Here is a 13,681-nt window from a genome sequence, read left to right as displayed (position 1 = left end):
CTGCCTGACTGTATTGATTTTCAAATGTAGTGACATTTACTTATGGCAACATGAGTAACTATTTTGTAAAAGGAATTACTTAATATTTATTTTCTTTCCCCACAGGTATGACCGTGAGTGCAATGGCTGCTTTAATACTAATGACAACATCCATAGTATCTGTGGTGGGTGCACTGTATCTAAGTTACATCCTGTATTTTGTGCTGAAGGACTTTTGCATAATTTGCATCACTACATACATCCTGAACTTCATTCTCTTTATTATCAACTATAAACGACTCGTTTACTTGAATGAGGCCTGGAAACAGCAACTCCAATCCAAACAGGAATAATTCGTATGAGCCTAACACCTGGAGAGCCTGCTTTCATTATGTCTATTTGGCAGTAAATTTTTTTGAGAGGTGTATATGATATAAAGGAAATCAAAATAATTGAGAATCAATTTTTAAAAATTGTATACTTGTGTGGGGCCCTGGACTTTATTTTCATTTATCTCCCTCATGCAAAGATTCAATAGACAGGCCAGCTGAGAGCAAGCTTTAACTGTAGTGCACATTCCTTAGGTGACCTGAATCTAAAAAAATACACTAAGTGTCATTTGTATTGTTAAGCATTCCTCTTCCTTTTCCTCCTCCCAATAATGCAAATTGTGTTAAATTGTGATTGAAAGTGCCTTCTGTTACTGAGGATTTTGCTGTTTATGTTAATCCTATTCAAGTGTTTTATATTGCACAGAAAGTGGCTAACAGGTGTCCTGGGTCTTGGTGCTTTTATGTGGATCAGAAAAAATGTACTTTGAGTGACAGTGTGAGTGTTGCAAGTCCCAATTTCTTTCAATGTAGTAGTAATTTGTCACATATTGAATGGTAGAAAAAATGTTTGGGTCCTGTAGGCATAAGCCTTATCTCTGTAACATGCTTGATTCTTTTTTTTTAAAAAAAAGGCCAACCACAGTAGACACAATGAACCGAAAAAAACGGTATTTAAACTAGCACCATTCACAGTGCTGGATAGTTCAGACAACAGCTTGCTAGTGTTTTTAAAATGCTTCCGAGTATCCAGTGAAGTTACAAAAGCTACTCTTTACAGATGTCAAAAATGCTACTGTGTATTTGTTAGTATTTGTGATGTGGTTTAGTAAAAGTGCAGTATAATAGTTAATTTTGTTTTTTACAAAAACAACTTGAAGTTGCACTTTAGACATTTTATTTGTTTCAGTATTTTTTAAATTCTTGAATAAAGCAGCATCAGGACTACGTCTATAGAAATGTCTGGTCAGCCAGACCCAAGCTTAAAAGTTGACTCTTTAGTGACCATACTTAATGGATCCCTTTTGGTTTGAATTTAATTGTGCTGTACATAGCTTTTTTTTATAATATTGGACAAGTTTTGAGGTTTTCATTAGGTTGAGGCCCCTTTGTCTTTAATGTAACACCATTGTGCCAAGTGTTTATGCGATTAAGACAAGTTGATTTCAGCAGCATTGCTTTAACATAACTTTCAAATTGTTTGGATTTCGTGGATAGAAATAAGCTGTTAATATGGTAAGTTTGATAACTGGCATTAAGAAAGTACTTAAATTCAGTTCTGACCCATAAAATATTTAAATATGCATGACAGAGGCTCAAATAAAGGATTCTCTCTTATTCTGTACAATTAACTGCCATCCAGAATTTGAAATGCCTGATTTGTTCATTATAATTTAGGAGTATTCCATTGTATGCACATTGACACTTAGCATTGAAGAGGCTTTTGCTTGGTGTAAACTGTGGTGCTCAGATATTGTTGGAAATGTGCATTCAGTAACAGGCAGATTATCTTGTACTCGTTGCTTCATAGATAAAGATTTCAATTAAATATTTGTGCCCCTAAAACTACAAATTGCAGCAAATTTACTAGCTTTTTCCGGCACTGTAATTATTCGCATCAAAGAAAACTTCGTCTATTGCACTGAGATCTGAACAGTTTTGAATTTCTTAAAGTAGCTTATGATGTCATTAGAATGAGGTTACTTTGAGCATTTTTACAATCCATGAAATTGAACGTCATTGCAACTTTGAACTGGTAAATATGGTTTATTGCAGAAAAATATTGTTCAACCAATATTTTTTCTGAATGTAATTTTTTATGCCTTGAAACAACCTTTGATAAAAATGTATCAATTCTGGTATACCTCAGATACTGTGCACATATGAACACGATTCATCTTACATGGCTCAGTAAACCAACTTCCAGTGACTGCTTGATGTACATTGTCTAATGGGTGAGATGAGTTTTAAATCAGCAGGCTTACTGGCTGAAAAAAATGGGTTATGTCGATCAAGGACTGCATGTAATGCTAATACATAGTAATTTTATTTTAATCTAAAGCTTGTTCATGTGCAAGATATTGCATATGCAATCAGTAATTTATGGAACCAGTATTTTGCAACACGTGTTTTTGTGTGTCCTTAACTGTGTTTGATTATTTTTAATCCTTGCACTGTAAATGTTTAGTTGGTGATGTTTAAAGCCATTACTACATTCTTTATAGAATGGAGATAATCCAGAGGAAGTAGGGTACAGTTAAAGCTTGCCTCAAACGTTTGAATCCTGAATATGGGGGAAGTACATTTATTGTGTCTGTGCTCCTTGAAGCTGCTGGGTATAGTAAGTGACTCAAGTCTGTCTCTGAGCTCCAGATGACCACTGAATGCTATTGTAATGTTACGTGACATTCCTGTGGCCCAATAAGCCGTAAGGGAAAAAAAAATTCCTACACAGTTATTTTATCCTGGCTGCGGGCCACACATGTGCATTCTTGATCCTGTTTTGAAGTAAGGCTATACTATGTAGCTACAATTCTACATGTCTGGTGCAAAACATATTGAATATTGATTTTTGCCACCGTTTTGGGTTGGGTTCAAATTTTGTGTATTTCTTCGTATTGGATCTTTTTACCAGCAGTAGAAGGATGGACAAATTTAAGGTCTCAATGTAACTGTATTAACCCTCTTACACCATCGTTGTTTGATAATATTGCACTGTCTAGCATGAAACCCATGTTTACTGCTCATGATGTACTGTAATTGAATATAAACTATAGATTCCTAACTATTGGTATTGGTCTATCACTACATATCACTGGTATCAATATAGGCAAATGGGCCCCTATTAAAGACAGTGAAATAAAATGGTTTTCATTACAGTAAATTATCATTATGAACATGACAGGGTGACAGATGCTCTTTATTTTTGTAAACTATCTAGCATGGCAGAAGTACTATGTTCTTGATCTGTATAATATGTTCCATCAGAGTTATTTATTAATGCTGCTTCAAGCTCATGAGCACACATTTAAAACTTTCAAGGTGGACTCTCTGGGCATTGATCCCTTTCACAGCCACAGGCGAGAACATTTTTTTTATACATAGGTTCAAGAATATGATTTTGCTAAATAGCAAAAATTGTAAATATGTATGAATGTGTATTCATTGCACAAATTTTTTGGTATGAAATAAATGTAGAATTTACATGAGAAAGTCTTGTAATTTTTGAATGTTAACTTTGTAAGATTGCTTCTACCATGTAGGTGGACTTCAAAATGAACCATAAACTGAGCAAGTTCTCTTAAGGATCAATACTTGATAATTTATCCGACAACATTCATTGATTTTTTTTTCATGGCACTACTTGGTTACAGCTAATTTCAGTGTTTTCAGAATGTGGATTGCTATGTCAGTTTTACTTGTTAGGATGTGTAAAGAAATGCAGTTTAAATACTTGCCTGCAGTAATCCTGCCAAATGAGATTAAGTTCTGCTGAAACAAATTCTTTCTAAAATATTGTAGTCAGCTAAGAAACCTCTTCAAGCTATGAATTTAAGTGTAACATACAGTGAATGGATAAGAGTAATTACTGCGTATTTCATGTGTTTCCAGAAGCACCTTGTCTGTGTTTATGTGGAAATTAGTACCTAAATCTGTCAGCATATATGTGAAACAATGTCTGGCAAATTGTTTCATAGTCATTGAAATTTTTATTGGTTGTAAATGTTTTTAAAAATACCTTTGTGTTTGTCAATCTTTAATGTGTTATTTAAAGATAATGAACTTATTTGAGCCAGGTATCTTGTACCAATAACTGTGTGTGTGTGTGTATTCAATTTTCCATTATCATTATTTGAACCTTTAATCCTTTAGGAAACATTTCATGCTCTTGGTTAACATGCGTTAAATAATTTCCTTGAATACCTTTTGTCAAACAACAGCTTTAAGTTAAATCTCATGATACTTGTAAATGAGGGAAGAATCAATCATGATAATCAAGTTTTTATTTAAAAAGTCATTCATTTCCTTACTCTTGCTGTGAATTTGTTATAATGCTGATAAGAAAATACTATACATTTATACAAAATAAATGAGACATTTGGAAAGTTAATTCCAATTAACCTTTAAAATTCGCTGAGTGTTATTTTCACAAGGCAGGGAAAATGTTTATAAATGAGCACCAGATATTCAAAAAATACAAAATTAAGAGGGCAAACAACAGGAATTCTGCAGATGCTGGAAATTCAAGCAACACACATCAAAGTTGCTGGTGAACGCAGCAGACCAGGCAGCATCTCTAGGAAGAGGTACAGTTGACGTTTCAGGCCGAGACCTTTTGTCAGGACTAAAATTAAGAGGGCCTTGGTAGAATTCTGCTTAAAACTGTTTTAGCTTACCTATTTTGCAGGGGAATAGAGTTGATGAAATTATGACTTGGCTGTGCAAAAGTTTTTTTCATCCCTTTGACAGATGTTATGGTCTTCGTTTTGACAGAACCTGCCAAACAATAGGGTTGATGAGGATCTGTTTTTGGCGTTTGTCAATCTTAAGTATTGACATTTCCTCTAAGCTACTAAAGAGAAGGTAACCCCAGCTCTACTGCCTCAAAACCCTTTTTAACTCCCCAGGCTCTTCAAGCACATGGCAACACAAAAAAAATCTGGAAAAAGTCAGTGAATCCAGACCAGGTGAAAGGTCTCAACCTAAAACGTCAACTGTCCAATTCCTTCCTGAGTTTCTGTAATATCATGTCTTCAGATGGGTAAGTATGCATACTGTATCCTTCCCAGAGCTTTTGGGTACATATCTTCAAGGCATGTTGAGGAAATTGTAAACATTTCTTAAAATGTGTTTTAATTTCCCACAGCACTATACTAGTACTGTATTCACAGATAACCACTGGCATAATACCTTGGAGAAATGTATCTGGTTTCATTTGCCAGTTTCCAGTAGCGATCCCGAAGAATGAAAGCTGCTGTTTTAGGTTGCCGCTGACGAGTGAAGATCCCTTTCCTGTTCCCAGCCACACGTATTATGCCTGCAAGCAAATGAAGCAGTTATTCACCATCCTTCAAATTTTTGTGCCTCCATCCACCTTTAGCAGCTTGTACAGTCTACTACTGATGTGAAATATTTAACTTTAGAGTCACTGTCCTTAAGATTGTTGCCAGGAAAACCTCAAAAGACAAAGAATGAACTTTTGATGCAATACTTATATTTTTCTATTTCATGTTTTAATATGAATCTGATATTTCAGTAACATTAAGAATTGATCAGCTAATTCAAGTAGAATATTTACAAAACTGAAAAGTCAACAATACAAGTCCCTGAAACTAGATCACATTATCAATAAGACAAGAGCATAGCATTTTAAGCAGCACGTCCTCTGCAGTTAGGTAACTCAAAATAAAGAGTCTGGTTGACTTAAAAGCCTTTGGTATAAATTATGATAATTAAATTTTACTGCCACCTGCAGGTGAGACCATGTCATTGTCTTACTATGTCTGCATATCTCAAAGTTCAAAGTACATACACGTCACAATATACAACCCTGAGATTCATTTTATTATGGGCATACTCAATAAATCCAATAATAATAGAATCACTGAAAGAAAGGAAAAACAAATAAGTAACCAATAGAGAACATGAGATGAAAAGTGCTTGAAAGTTCAGTAAAAGAACAAGTGAAGTTATCACCTCTGGTTCAAGAACCTGATGGTTGAGGGGCAGTAACTATTCCTGGTGGTGTGAGCCTTGAGGCTTCTGTACCTTCCTGATGGCAGCAGTGAGAAGAGAGCATCACCTGGGTGGGGAGGGCTTTACCTGTGATAGACTGGGCCATATTCAGTAATTTTTATAGGATTTTCCATTCAAGGGCATTGGTGTTTCCATAGCATGCAGTGATGCAGCTAGTTAATATATTCTCCACCCCACATCTAAAAGGAGTTTGTCAAAGTGTATTAACCATGGAGTGTAAAATCTAAATTTCTCATTAACCTTTGATAAAGCCTGTTGTGCAATAAGCAGCTTATATACAGGTTCATTGTGTTAAATAAAGCAAACTGTCACCGAGCTTCATTTGCTCCCAGCATAGTCCAAGCTTAACCTAACAGTACGATTCAACAACAGTGTGCAGCATCCACTCATACTGTTAAAATTGCCTCTTCCTCCAGAAGTGAAGCGATCCATTCATACATAGAAAATGTGAAGTAAACAGTGCTTGTCCCACTATATAGCCCAGAGGGATCATCAATAGTTTAGAAGGGTGGGGAGGAGAGTGATTGAAGAAATGTAAACTTCTATTCTGCCATAGATCTCCAACTTGCCAAACAGCAATGCAATATTATATATACATGAAGTGTCATAAGTCTGTAGCTGTCATATTCAAAGAGCTGTAATTTGCTGATCTGCTGTAAGTTCCTATTGGGGCAGGGGTTCCCAACCCTTTTTAGGCCATGGACTGCAGATTGGGCGCCTCTATCTTAGGGTACATGCTTATTCTCTTTCCTACTTTGGATAACTATACAATTTTTCCTAACTGAGTAAAATTTCATATGGGTACACTGTAGGGCGTTAAGTAGTTATTTATTTATTTATTAAATAAGACCACTTGAAGCACAGCTAGCATAGTCATTGTGCCACAGCACCAGCACCCAGGTTCAATCCTCTGATGCGTCTGCAGGGTGGTTACATGGTCTCCCTGTGATCAAAAAGGCACCACAAATACCATTCTAAGTTTTCCCCCATCAAGTGGTAACAATTGTGAGAGTTGAGAATAGGTGACAGAGAAAATTAATGGGGAATGGGCTTGCACCACGGACAGACATGGACTTAATGGGCTGAATTATTTCCTTACAGCATAGCCGGTCACAAAAACATTCTGGTAAGCAACAATTCTGAGATCACTTCTCAAAGTTAAAATGTTGTAACCATATAACTTGGAAGATTTCAGTTCATCTCCTTGGATAATATCAAAATATTACTTACTTTCGTCAGTCATGAAGTCGGCAAAATTCCAAATTAGTTCTCCAATTAAGTAGTCCTTCCTTTTTGCATCAAATATTTTAAAATATTCCTGCATTAAAGCTTGCTGATACTCTTCAGTGAACATTACAGGAGGATCCTAAAGAAAGATAATCCAGTAAAATCAACCTTGAATCTTGTTACTTAAGAATAATTTGAGGTCCCTTAAGTCATTTTGGATCAGCATTCAAGATTATGCCCTTTCAGTATCACTTAGCACCTGTTTAAGCAGAAATTAGTCAAACCATTCACTAAATGCTCTAAGAAGAACTTTGCCATTTCCTCATCCATTTTTCATTGTCTTCCTCTGCAAAATCTTCATTGATATGACATTCTTGGAGAATCTGACATTTTCTGGTAGATGCAGATTGTTGAAGCCAAACCCAGTTGGGTTAGATGCATACCAATTCCGGACAGCAGCTCACCAGTATTCTCACTGGGTTGTTATGGTCACTAACCTTTGTATCCATTACACAACTGTTTTCTTTCTATCTTGTGAAATTAAATTAAAATGGATAGCTTCCATCATAGGAAGAGGTGGGGGGATAACATCAGGACAAGTCACCCATTCAAGAGATGGCAAATTCTTAATGCACTCCAAAATCTTTAAGACAGTTTTAGCAAAGGAGGAGATGAATGGATTCCTTCATCATTAATTCTCTGGAAGTTATCATTCCTGACTTGCCTAACAATATATAATGCTATTAAATCACTACTAGCGATTGATACAAGTTACAAACAACTTGCTGGAGGAATTTCGCAAATCAAGCAGCATCCACTGGAGGAAAGAAATTGTTACATTACAGCACGAAACTCCATCAGGTTTCCTGCAGCAGAATATTTGTTGCTCAAGATTAGTCTCTAATGCCATGTTAACTTTGGGTGGAAATGTCATGATCTTTTGCTATTGACTATGCTTTTCCCCAGATAGTATTCAATAAAGAAAAGTACCAACTCATTGGCTGGGAGGATGTAATTAGCAGCAAGGCTCCACGACCATGGTTGTCTTGCTGCTTTGAGGCAATCTTAAATAGCCAGACTCACCTGCTTGTTCACCAATATACTAACACTTATGATGCAATTACCCTTGAACAGGCCATGCCCAGTGAAGGGGAACCTGTGAATATTGGTTTAAAGGTACAATTCTGAGCATTGGGATAGCAGCAGGCCATTACTTGATGAGGCCCAAGTTCTCACATTTTAGTGACAAAGATATTGTAGAGCCAACGGTAGTGAAGATGTCTTTGTTGAACCAATGACCCAGATTGAGGTCTTGTAGTTGATACAGCTTTATTCTAAATTTTTAATGAAATCTCTGGTGTTCAGTAAGGCCATTTAAAAAGCAGTATAGCAAATTGTCTTCCCCAAAAAGGGGAACTAGGCAGGTTTTAAAAAAAAATCACCGATCCTTTCACCACAAGCTTTTTGTTCTAGATTGTTATTTATTCATCACCTTGGAATTTAAAGTCTGGGCGTTATAGGCAAGGCTTTGGCCTTTCCCATTCCCACTGGAGTCAAACAGATTACATCTGGTAAGGATGGTAAATATCCTTACCCTTAGGGATATTAATGACCATCCAGCAGTACTTTGACCTTCTTTACTAATGACTGGTTTTATTTTCTCCTCGTATCCCAGATAATTGACTTTATACTTTACAATTGGAATGGCCAATTGGAAATTGGATTTCTGATTATTTACTTAACCACTAACAATCATCCCCATTATTAATGAACAGCTGCCATGGTGAGATGCCACAGTGAAATAGTGAAGTCTTAACTTTTCATTCTTAACTGTGCAAAAAATGTAAATAATATACATGTCATAAGTCGGGTTTTCTGTACTTACACTATGCAGTTCCGGAAGTGCACCTGCTCCATATTCACTCTGAATAATTGGTTTCTGGTATTTTTTATACCAATTCTCAAACTGATCGGTAAGTTGCAATGGAATGATCTCCAGATGGCCTGAATCATGGTACCAGGAAAGATAGCTGTTCACACAAATAACATCTGTGTATTGGACCTGTAAAAGCATAACCATAAACTGTCATTTTCCAATGCACAGCTCAACAAAATCATTTGTCAGGCTTCAGAATAAAGTTTGAACAAGCATTATAAAACATGAAGATCCTCTTTTGTTGTCATAAATGTGACTTGACCCAGCACCATCATGCTCTGGGCAGCAGATCTATAACTTTTTTTTAAAAACGTGAACTTGGTTCCTCTCTAACTAACACTAACAGAAAATTATTACCCTCAGAAATGGGCATATACTTTGGAAAGCAAAAATTCACTTTCTATATTTATTTTCAACTGGTGCTTGTGGCTGATCTCTCTTACAAAAATCAGGCCTAGGTGGATCTAATATTTGTATATTCTATATTGAAATGGAGGATGCTTGTAAATTAATATGAAATACAAGTAATATATTTTAGGCTTATTGTATACATTGTAAATTCTTACTTTATCATCTATCACTTTAAGACACTAGAGCAGCCTCTTGTACACATAGATTATACCAATGAATTCTCTAATCAGGAGTATTCAATTATATTCCACATTAGCCACACCAACATTGTAAAAGTCTTCAAGAACTTAACCATCTGAAGGTTCCTTAAGGTTGTTAGAGCCGGGGGTGGCAGTGGGGATAAGCTCCCACTACCCATTAAATGTTCCCAGTGGCATGCATCTCAAATTGCCTCTGACAACCAAGTCCAGCCTCTGGCTTTCATGTGTGGCTTAGCTAATACGCTTGGCAGAATAATTTCTACTGACAGGAAAGGGCAAAGACAGGTTATTGGCACCTGAAGACCAGTCACTTTAGGCAGATGGGGCCAACCATGGTCGGTAGCTCATCTAGGCAAAAACTCTGATCTCAAACTGCCAGAGCCTGGGTCACGAAGGCAGTCATACGTTGAGTTCAATGTTGACTGGCAACTCCTCCGATGCTGGTAGTGTCAAATTGTATTGGTCTCTGCCCTTCCTTTGGATTCACTATCTGCACAGAGAGGGGAGCCTGCTACATGGTCAACAGCTCGCTCTTCACATCATACTGCCCTGGCTTGCATATCACATAGACAGCTGGGACATGGCATCCATGGTCAACCCCCATCAATGGAGGGCTTCAACTATTTGAACACCCCATGTCAATAGAGTAATTGTAAGTGCTGTTAACTTACTTTCTGGCTGTTTAGGGTTCACAGCGTCGAATGTGACAAGATAGAGAAGTTTTACTCCTGTGCTTTGGACTTCTACAAATTCCAAACAGAAACTATTCACTGTTTGTTGAATGAACTTCACTTTATACAAGTACTCACAGCTTTGTCGGCCTCATAGCTAGTGTCTGTTATAAAAGTAACAGGCCTGGTTGGATCCATAGCTTTTGTTGATGAAATTAAAGTCCTTTTTTAAAAAATGAAAAGCAGAACACAAAAAATATTTAATCATTTAGCTAGATTCCACTAAAATAATTTAGTAACTAAGTGCAAAGGATCACTGCATCACTCAGATCTTACTTGAAGTAATATTCTGCTGGTGGTAGTCCAGATGCTGGTTCATTAGCTACAGACCACATTACCACTGATGGCCTGTTTTTGTCTCTGTGTACCAGCTCTTTCATTACAGCTAAATGATGAGTAAGGGACTTATTTCCAAAGCTCACCCTAAAAGAAAGCAAATGAAAAATTATTATATTTCGTACAATTTAAATATCAATTCTGGGCAAGGCTAGGTTTTGTACTCCCTAATAGCTGTTAAGTAGTTCAATGATTAATGGCAATTGAAGTTGAATTATGCTTCTGTCAGGGAAGAAATCTATGGATTATTTTCAGTGCTGCAATGAAAGCAAAATTTTAAAGTATATGTTATTGGCTCAAATATGCTAAAGTAGAGGAAAAGTTATTTTGAAGTTGTGTATATTTACTCCCCGGGCATTGAAATGTTCCTCAGTAGACCGCAATCATGGTTAAGAGTACAATAATCAAAGGACCTATTTCTGTACCATATATCTATGTTTAAAAAATGCGATAGAACTATATTTGTTCAATACAGTAACATTTACAAGTTTAAAAAGTTCCTTTTTCAATTACGTGAAGTTAACAGTGAACCAGAATACTCTTACTATTAGCAGAACATTGACATTTATATCAAACTGTCTGGTAAAATTTTAAGAAATGTTCTTACGGATTTCTGATGCCCACGCCTGGACACTCATCTATGACCACAATCCCATATTTGTCACATAAATCCATGATTTCTTCTGCATAGGGATAATGGCTTGTACGAAATGAATTTGCTCCCAGCCATCGAAGAAGGTTAAAGTCCTTGATAATCAATGGCCAGTCAAGTCCTTTCCCTCGAATCTAGTAGTGGAGTGGTGATGATAATTAATGAAGGTTTCATATCAAGGTCAACCTTGCAAAACATTTGTTTTAAGTCACTCCTCAGACCCAATAATTGGTGTACAATCAGAATCTCTCCCTTTAAATGGTAATTCTCTGTGCCTCACAACTTTTCCACATTTTGGAATAATTTCTCCTCCCTATAAACAGCTCTGACAGCTCAAGGATATGGAAATGATGGAGGGCAAATTGCTGAAGTCACAGTTAGCTCCATTATTACGTAACACCTTTAAATGGATCTTACAGAGGAGAAATTCCACCTTCCTGGAGAGAGGCGATCATCTCAGTTATTCCTCAAGAGGGTAAAGATAAACTAGAACGCGGTAATTACCAGCCAATCAGTGTCCTTAATTTGGATTGTAAATTATTTACATCTATATTAGCTCATAGACTGGAAAAGCTTCTACCTGGCCTCATCCACTTAGACCAGACTGGATTCATCCAGCAAAGACAAACTCAGGACAACATAAGGAGAACCTTACAAATACTAGAACAGGTTATTAAGAACTGGACAGAGACAATGGTAGTGGGAATAGATGCTGTGAAAGCTTTTGATTCAGTTAGATGGGTATTCCTATATAAAGTGTTAGGAAGATTCGGCTTTCAAGAAAAGTGTATTAAAATAATTCAGACTTTATATGACAGCCCTACAGCTCGAATTAAGATAAACGGGGACCTCTCTGCCTCTTTTATTTTAGAGAGAGGAACTAGACAGGGATGCCCAATTTCCCCTCTCCTTTTTGCACTATACATTGAACCTCTTGCCCAGTTAATAAGACAGAGCAAAATTGTAAAAGGTATCAAGGTGACAGGGATTGAACAGAAGGTGGCGCTATTCGCAGATGACGTCTTAGTCTATTTGAGTGAACCAGAAAAATCATTCATAGGGTTGTTTACACTGTTGGATGAGTTCAGGAAAATATCAAGTTATAAAAATTAATGTAAAGAAAACGCAGGTTATGTCCCTAAATTATACAGCATCCAAAAAACTGCAGGATACATATGATCTTAAGTGGGAAACTATATCATTAAAATATTTAGGAATAACCCTGTCAAAAGAGCTTTCAACATTGTCACAGGTAAACTATGGGCTATTAATTTCAGAGATAAAAGCAGATATACATAGATGGAATCTTAGCTCTTTTCTAAGTCTAAATTCAAGGATAAATACCATACAAATGAATATTCTCCCTCGGTTACTTTACTTTTTTCAGACTTTACCTGATAACCAATCTAGGGAAAGAAACCTAGAATCCAATTTAACACTTTACAGTTAGGAAGGAGGAGGTATGGCACTTCCTTGCTTGAGAAATTATTTTTATGCTTCACAGATAACCCCTCTGTTATATTGGTGTAATAGAGAATACAAAGCTAGATGGAAGGAAATAGAATTTGGATTGATTGACAGTTTTCCTCTACAGACCTCAATTCAGATAAAGGATTGATGGCACAATTGGAAAAGATTAAAAACAGCTGGATAAATCTCACACTAAAGTATGACAGAAAGTGGTTACTTCATGTGGAATCTACAACATGTTAAAACTTTTCAGATGGTGTGCTTACGATACCGAATTCCTTGAACTATGGATATAGCAAGGTCTTACAACCTACCCCTCATTCACACATAAAAATGCATTACAAAGTTTTTAATCCCTGCAGGATAAATACGGCCTAGAACACAATGCTTGTTTGTTTGTTTTTGTTGTTTTTTTTTTTAGGTACCTTCAAGTACGACACTACTTTAACCAGAGTTGTAGATATACAGACTTATCAACAGCAAAATTAGAATTTTTCAAGATTCTGAAATCGGCTTACAGCTCAATACCAAATAAATCAATTTCTCGATTATATAATGCCCTCTCTCATGCAAAAAATGAAAACGCATTGTATATTAAAGAGAAGTGGGGAAAAAGTGGCGTTGGTACTTTCAGAGGAAGCGTGGGGAAAAAT

The 13,681-nt window shown here is 36.4% G+C and overlaps 2 protein-coding genes across 3 annotated transcripts in view; one reads left to right on the top strand and one right to left on the bottom strand.

The window, feature by feature from the left end:
- Positions 1-3,331, top strand: part of vkorc1l1 (vitamin K epoxide reductase complex, subunit 1-like 1) — a 56,379-nt gene extending 53,048 nt beyond the window's left edge. The window contains exon 3 of the mRNA XM_063031442.1: positions 106-3,331. Coding sequence (XP_062887512.1) covers positions 106-332 — 227 coding nt within the window. The 3' untranslated portion in view covers positions 333-3,331. The remainder of the gene's footprint in view (positions 1-105) is intronic.
- The window catches only part of gusb (glucuronidase, beta), a 42,376-nt gene that overhangs the window by 14,219 nt on the left and 14,476 nt on the right, over positions 1-13,681 (bottom strand). The window contains exons 7-13 of one of the 2 annotated variants that reach the window (XM_063031430.1): positions 11,514-11,692; positions 10,847-10,993; positions 10,649-10,733; positions 9,178-9,354; positions 7,296-7,431; positions 5,220-5,346; positions 4,706-4,805 (exon numbers count right to left, since the gene is read on the bottom strand). In XM_063031430.1, coding sequence (XP_062887500.1) covers positions 4,736-4,805; positions 5,220-5,346; positions 7,296-7,431; positions 9,178-9,354; positions 10,649-10,733; positions 10,847-10,993; positions 11,514-11,692 — 921 coding nt within the window. In that variant the 3' untranslated portion in view covers positions 4,706-4,735. The remainder of the gene's footprint in view (positions 1-4,705; positions 4,806-5,219; positions 5,347-7,295; positions 7,432-9,177; positions 9,355-10,648; positions 10,734-10,846; positions 10,994-11,513; positions 11,693-13,681) is intronic. The other variant, XM_063031432.1, reaches the window with a different exon arrangement.

Source organism: Mobula hypostoma, chromosome 23, assembly GCF_963921235.1.
Source record: "Mobula hypostoma chromosome 23, sMobHyp1.1, whole genome shotgun sequence".
In the NCBI taxonomy this organism is placed as follows: Eukaryota; Metazoa; Chordata; class Chondrichthyes; order Myliobatiformes; family Myliobatidae; genus Mobula; species Mobula hypostoma.
The sequence above is the reverse complement of the archived record's forward strand: the minus strand, read 5'-3'. Positions and strand labels throughout refer to the sequence as shown.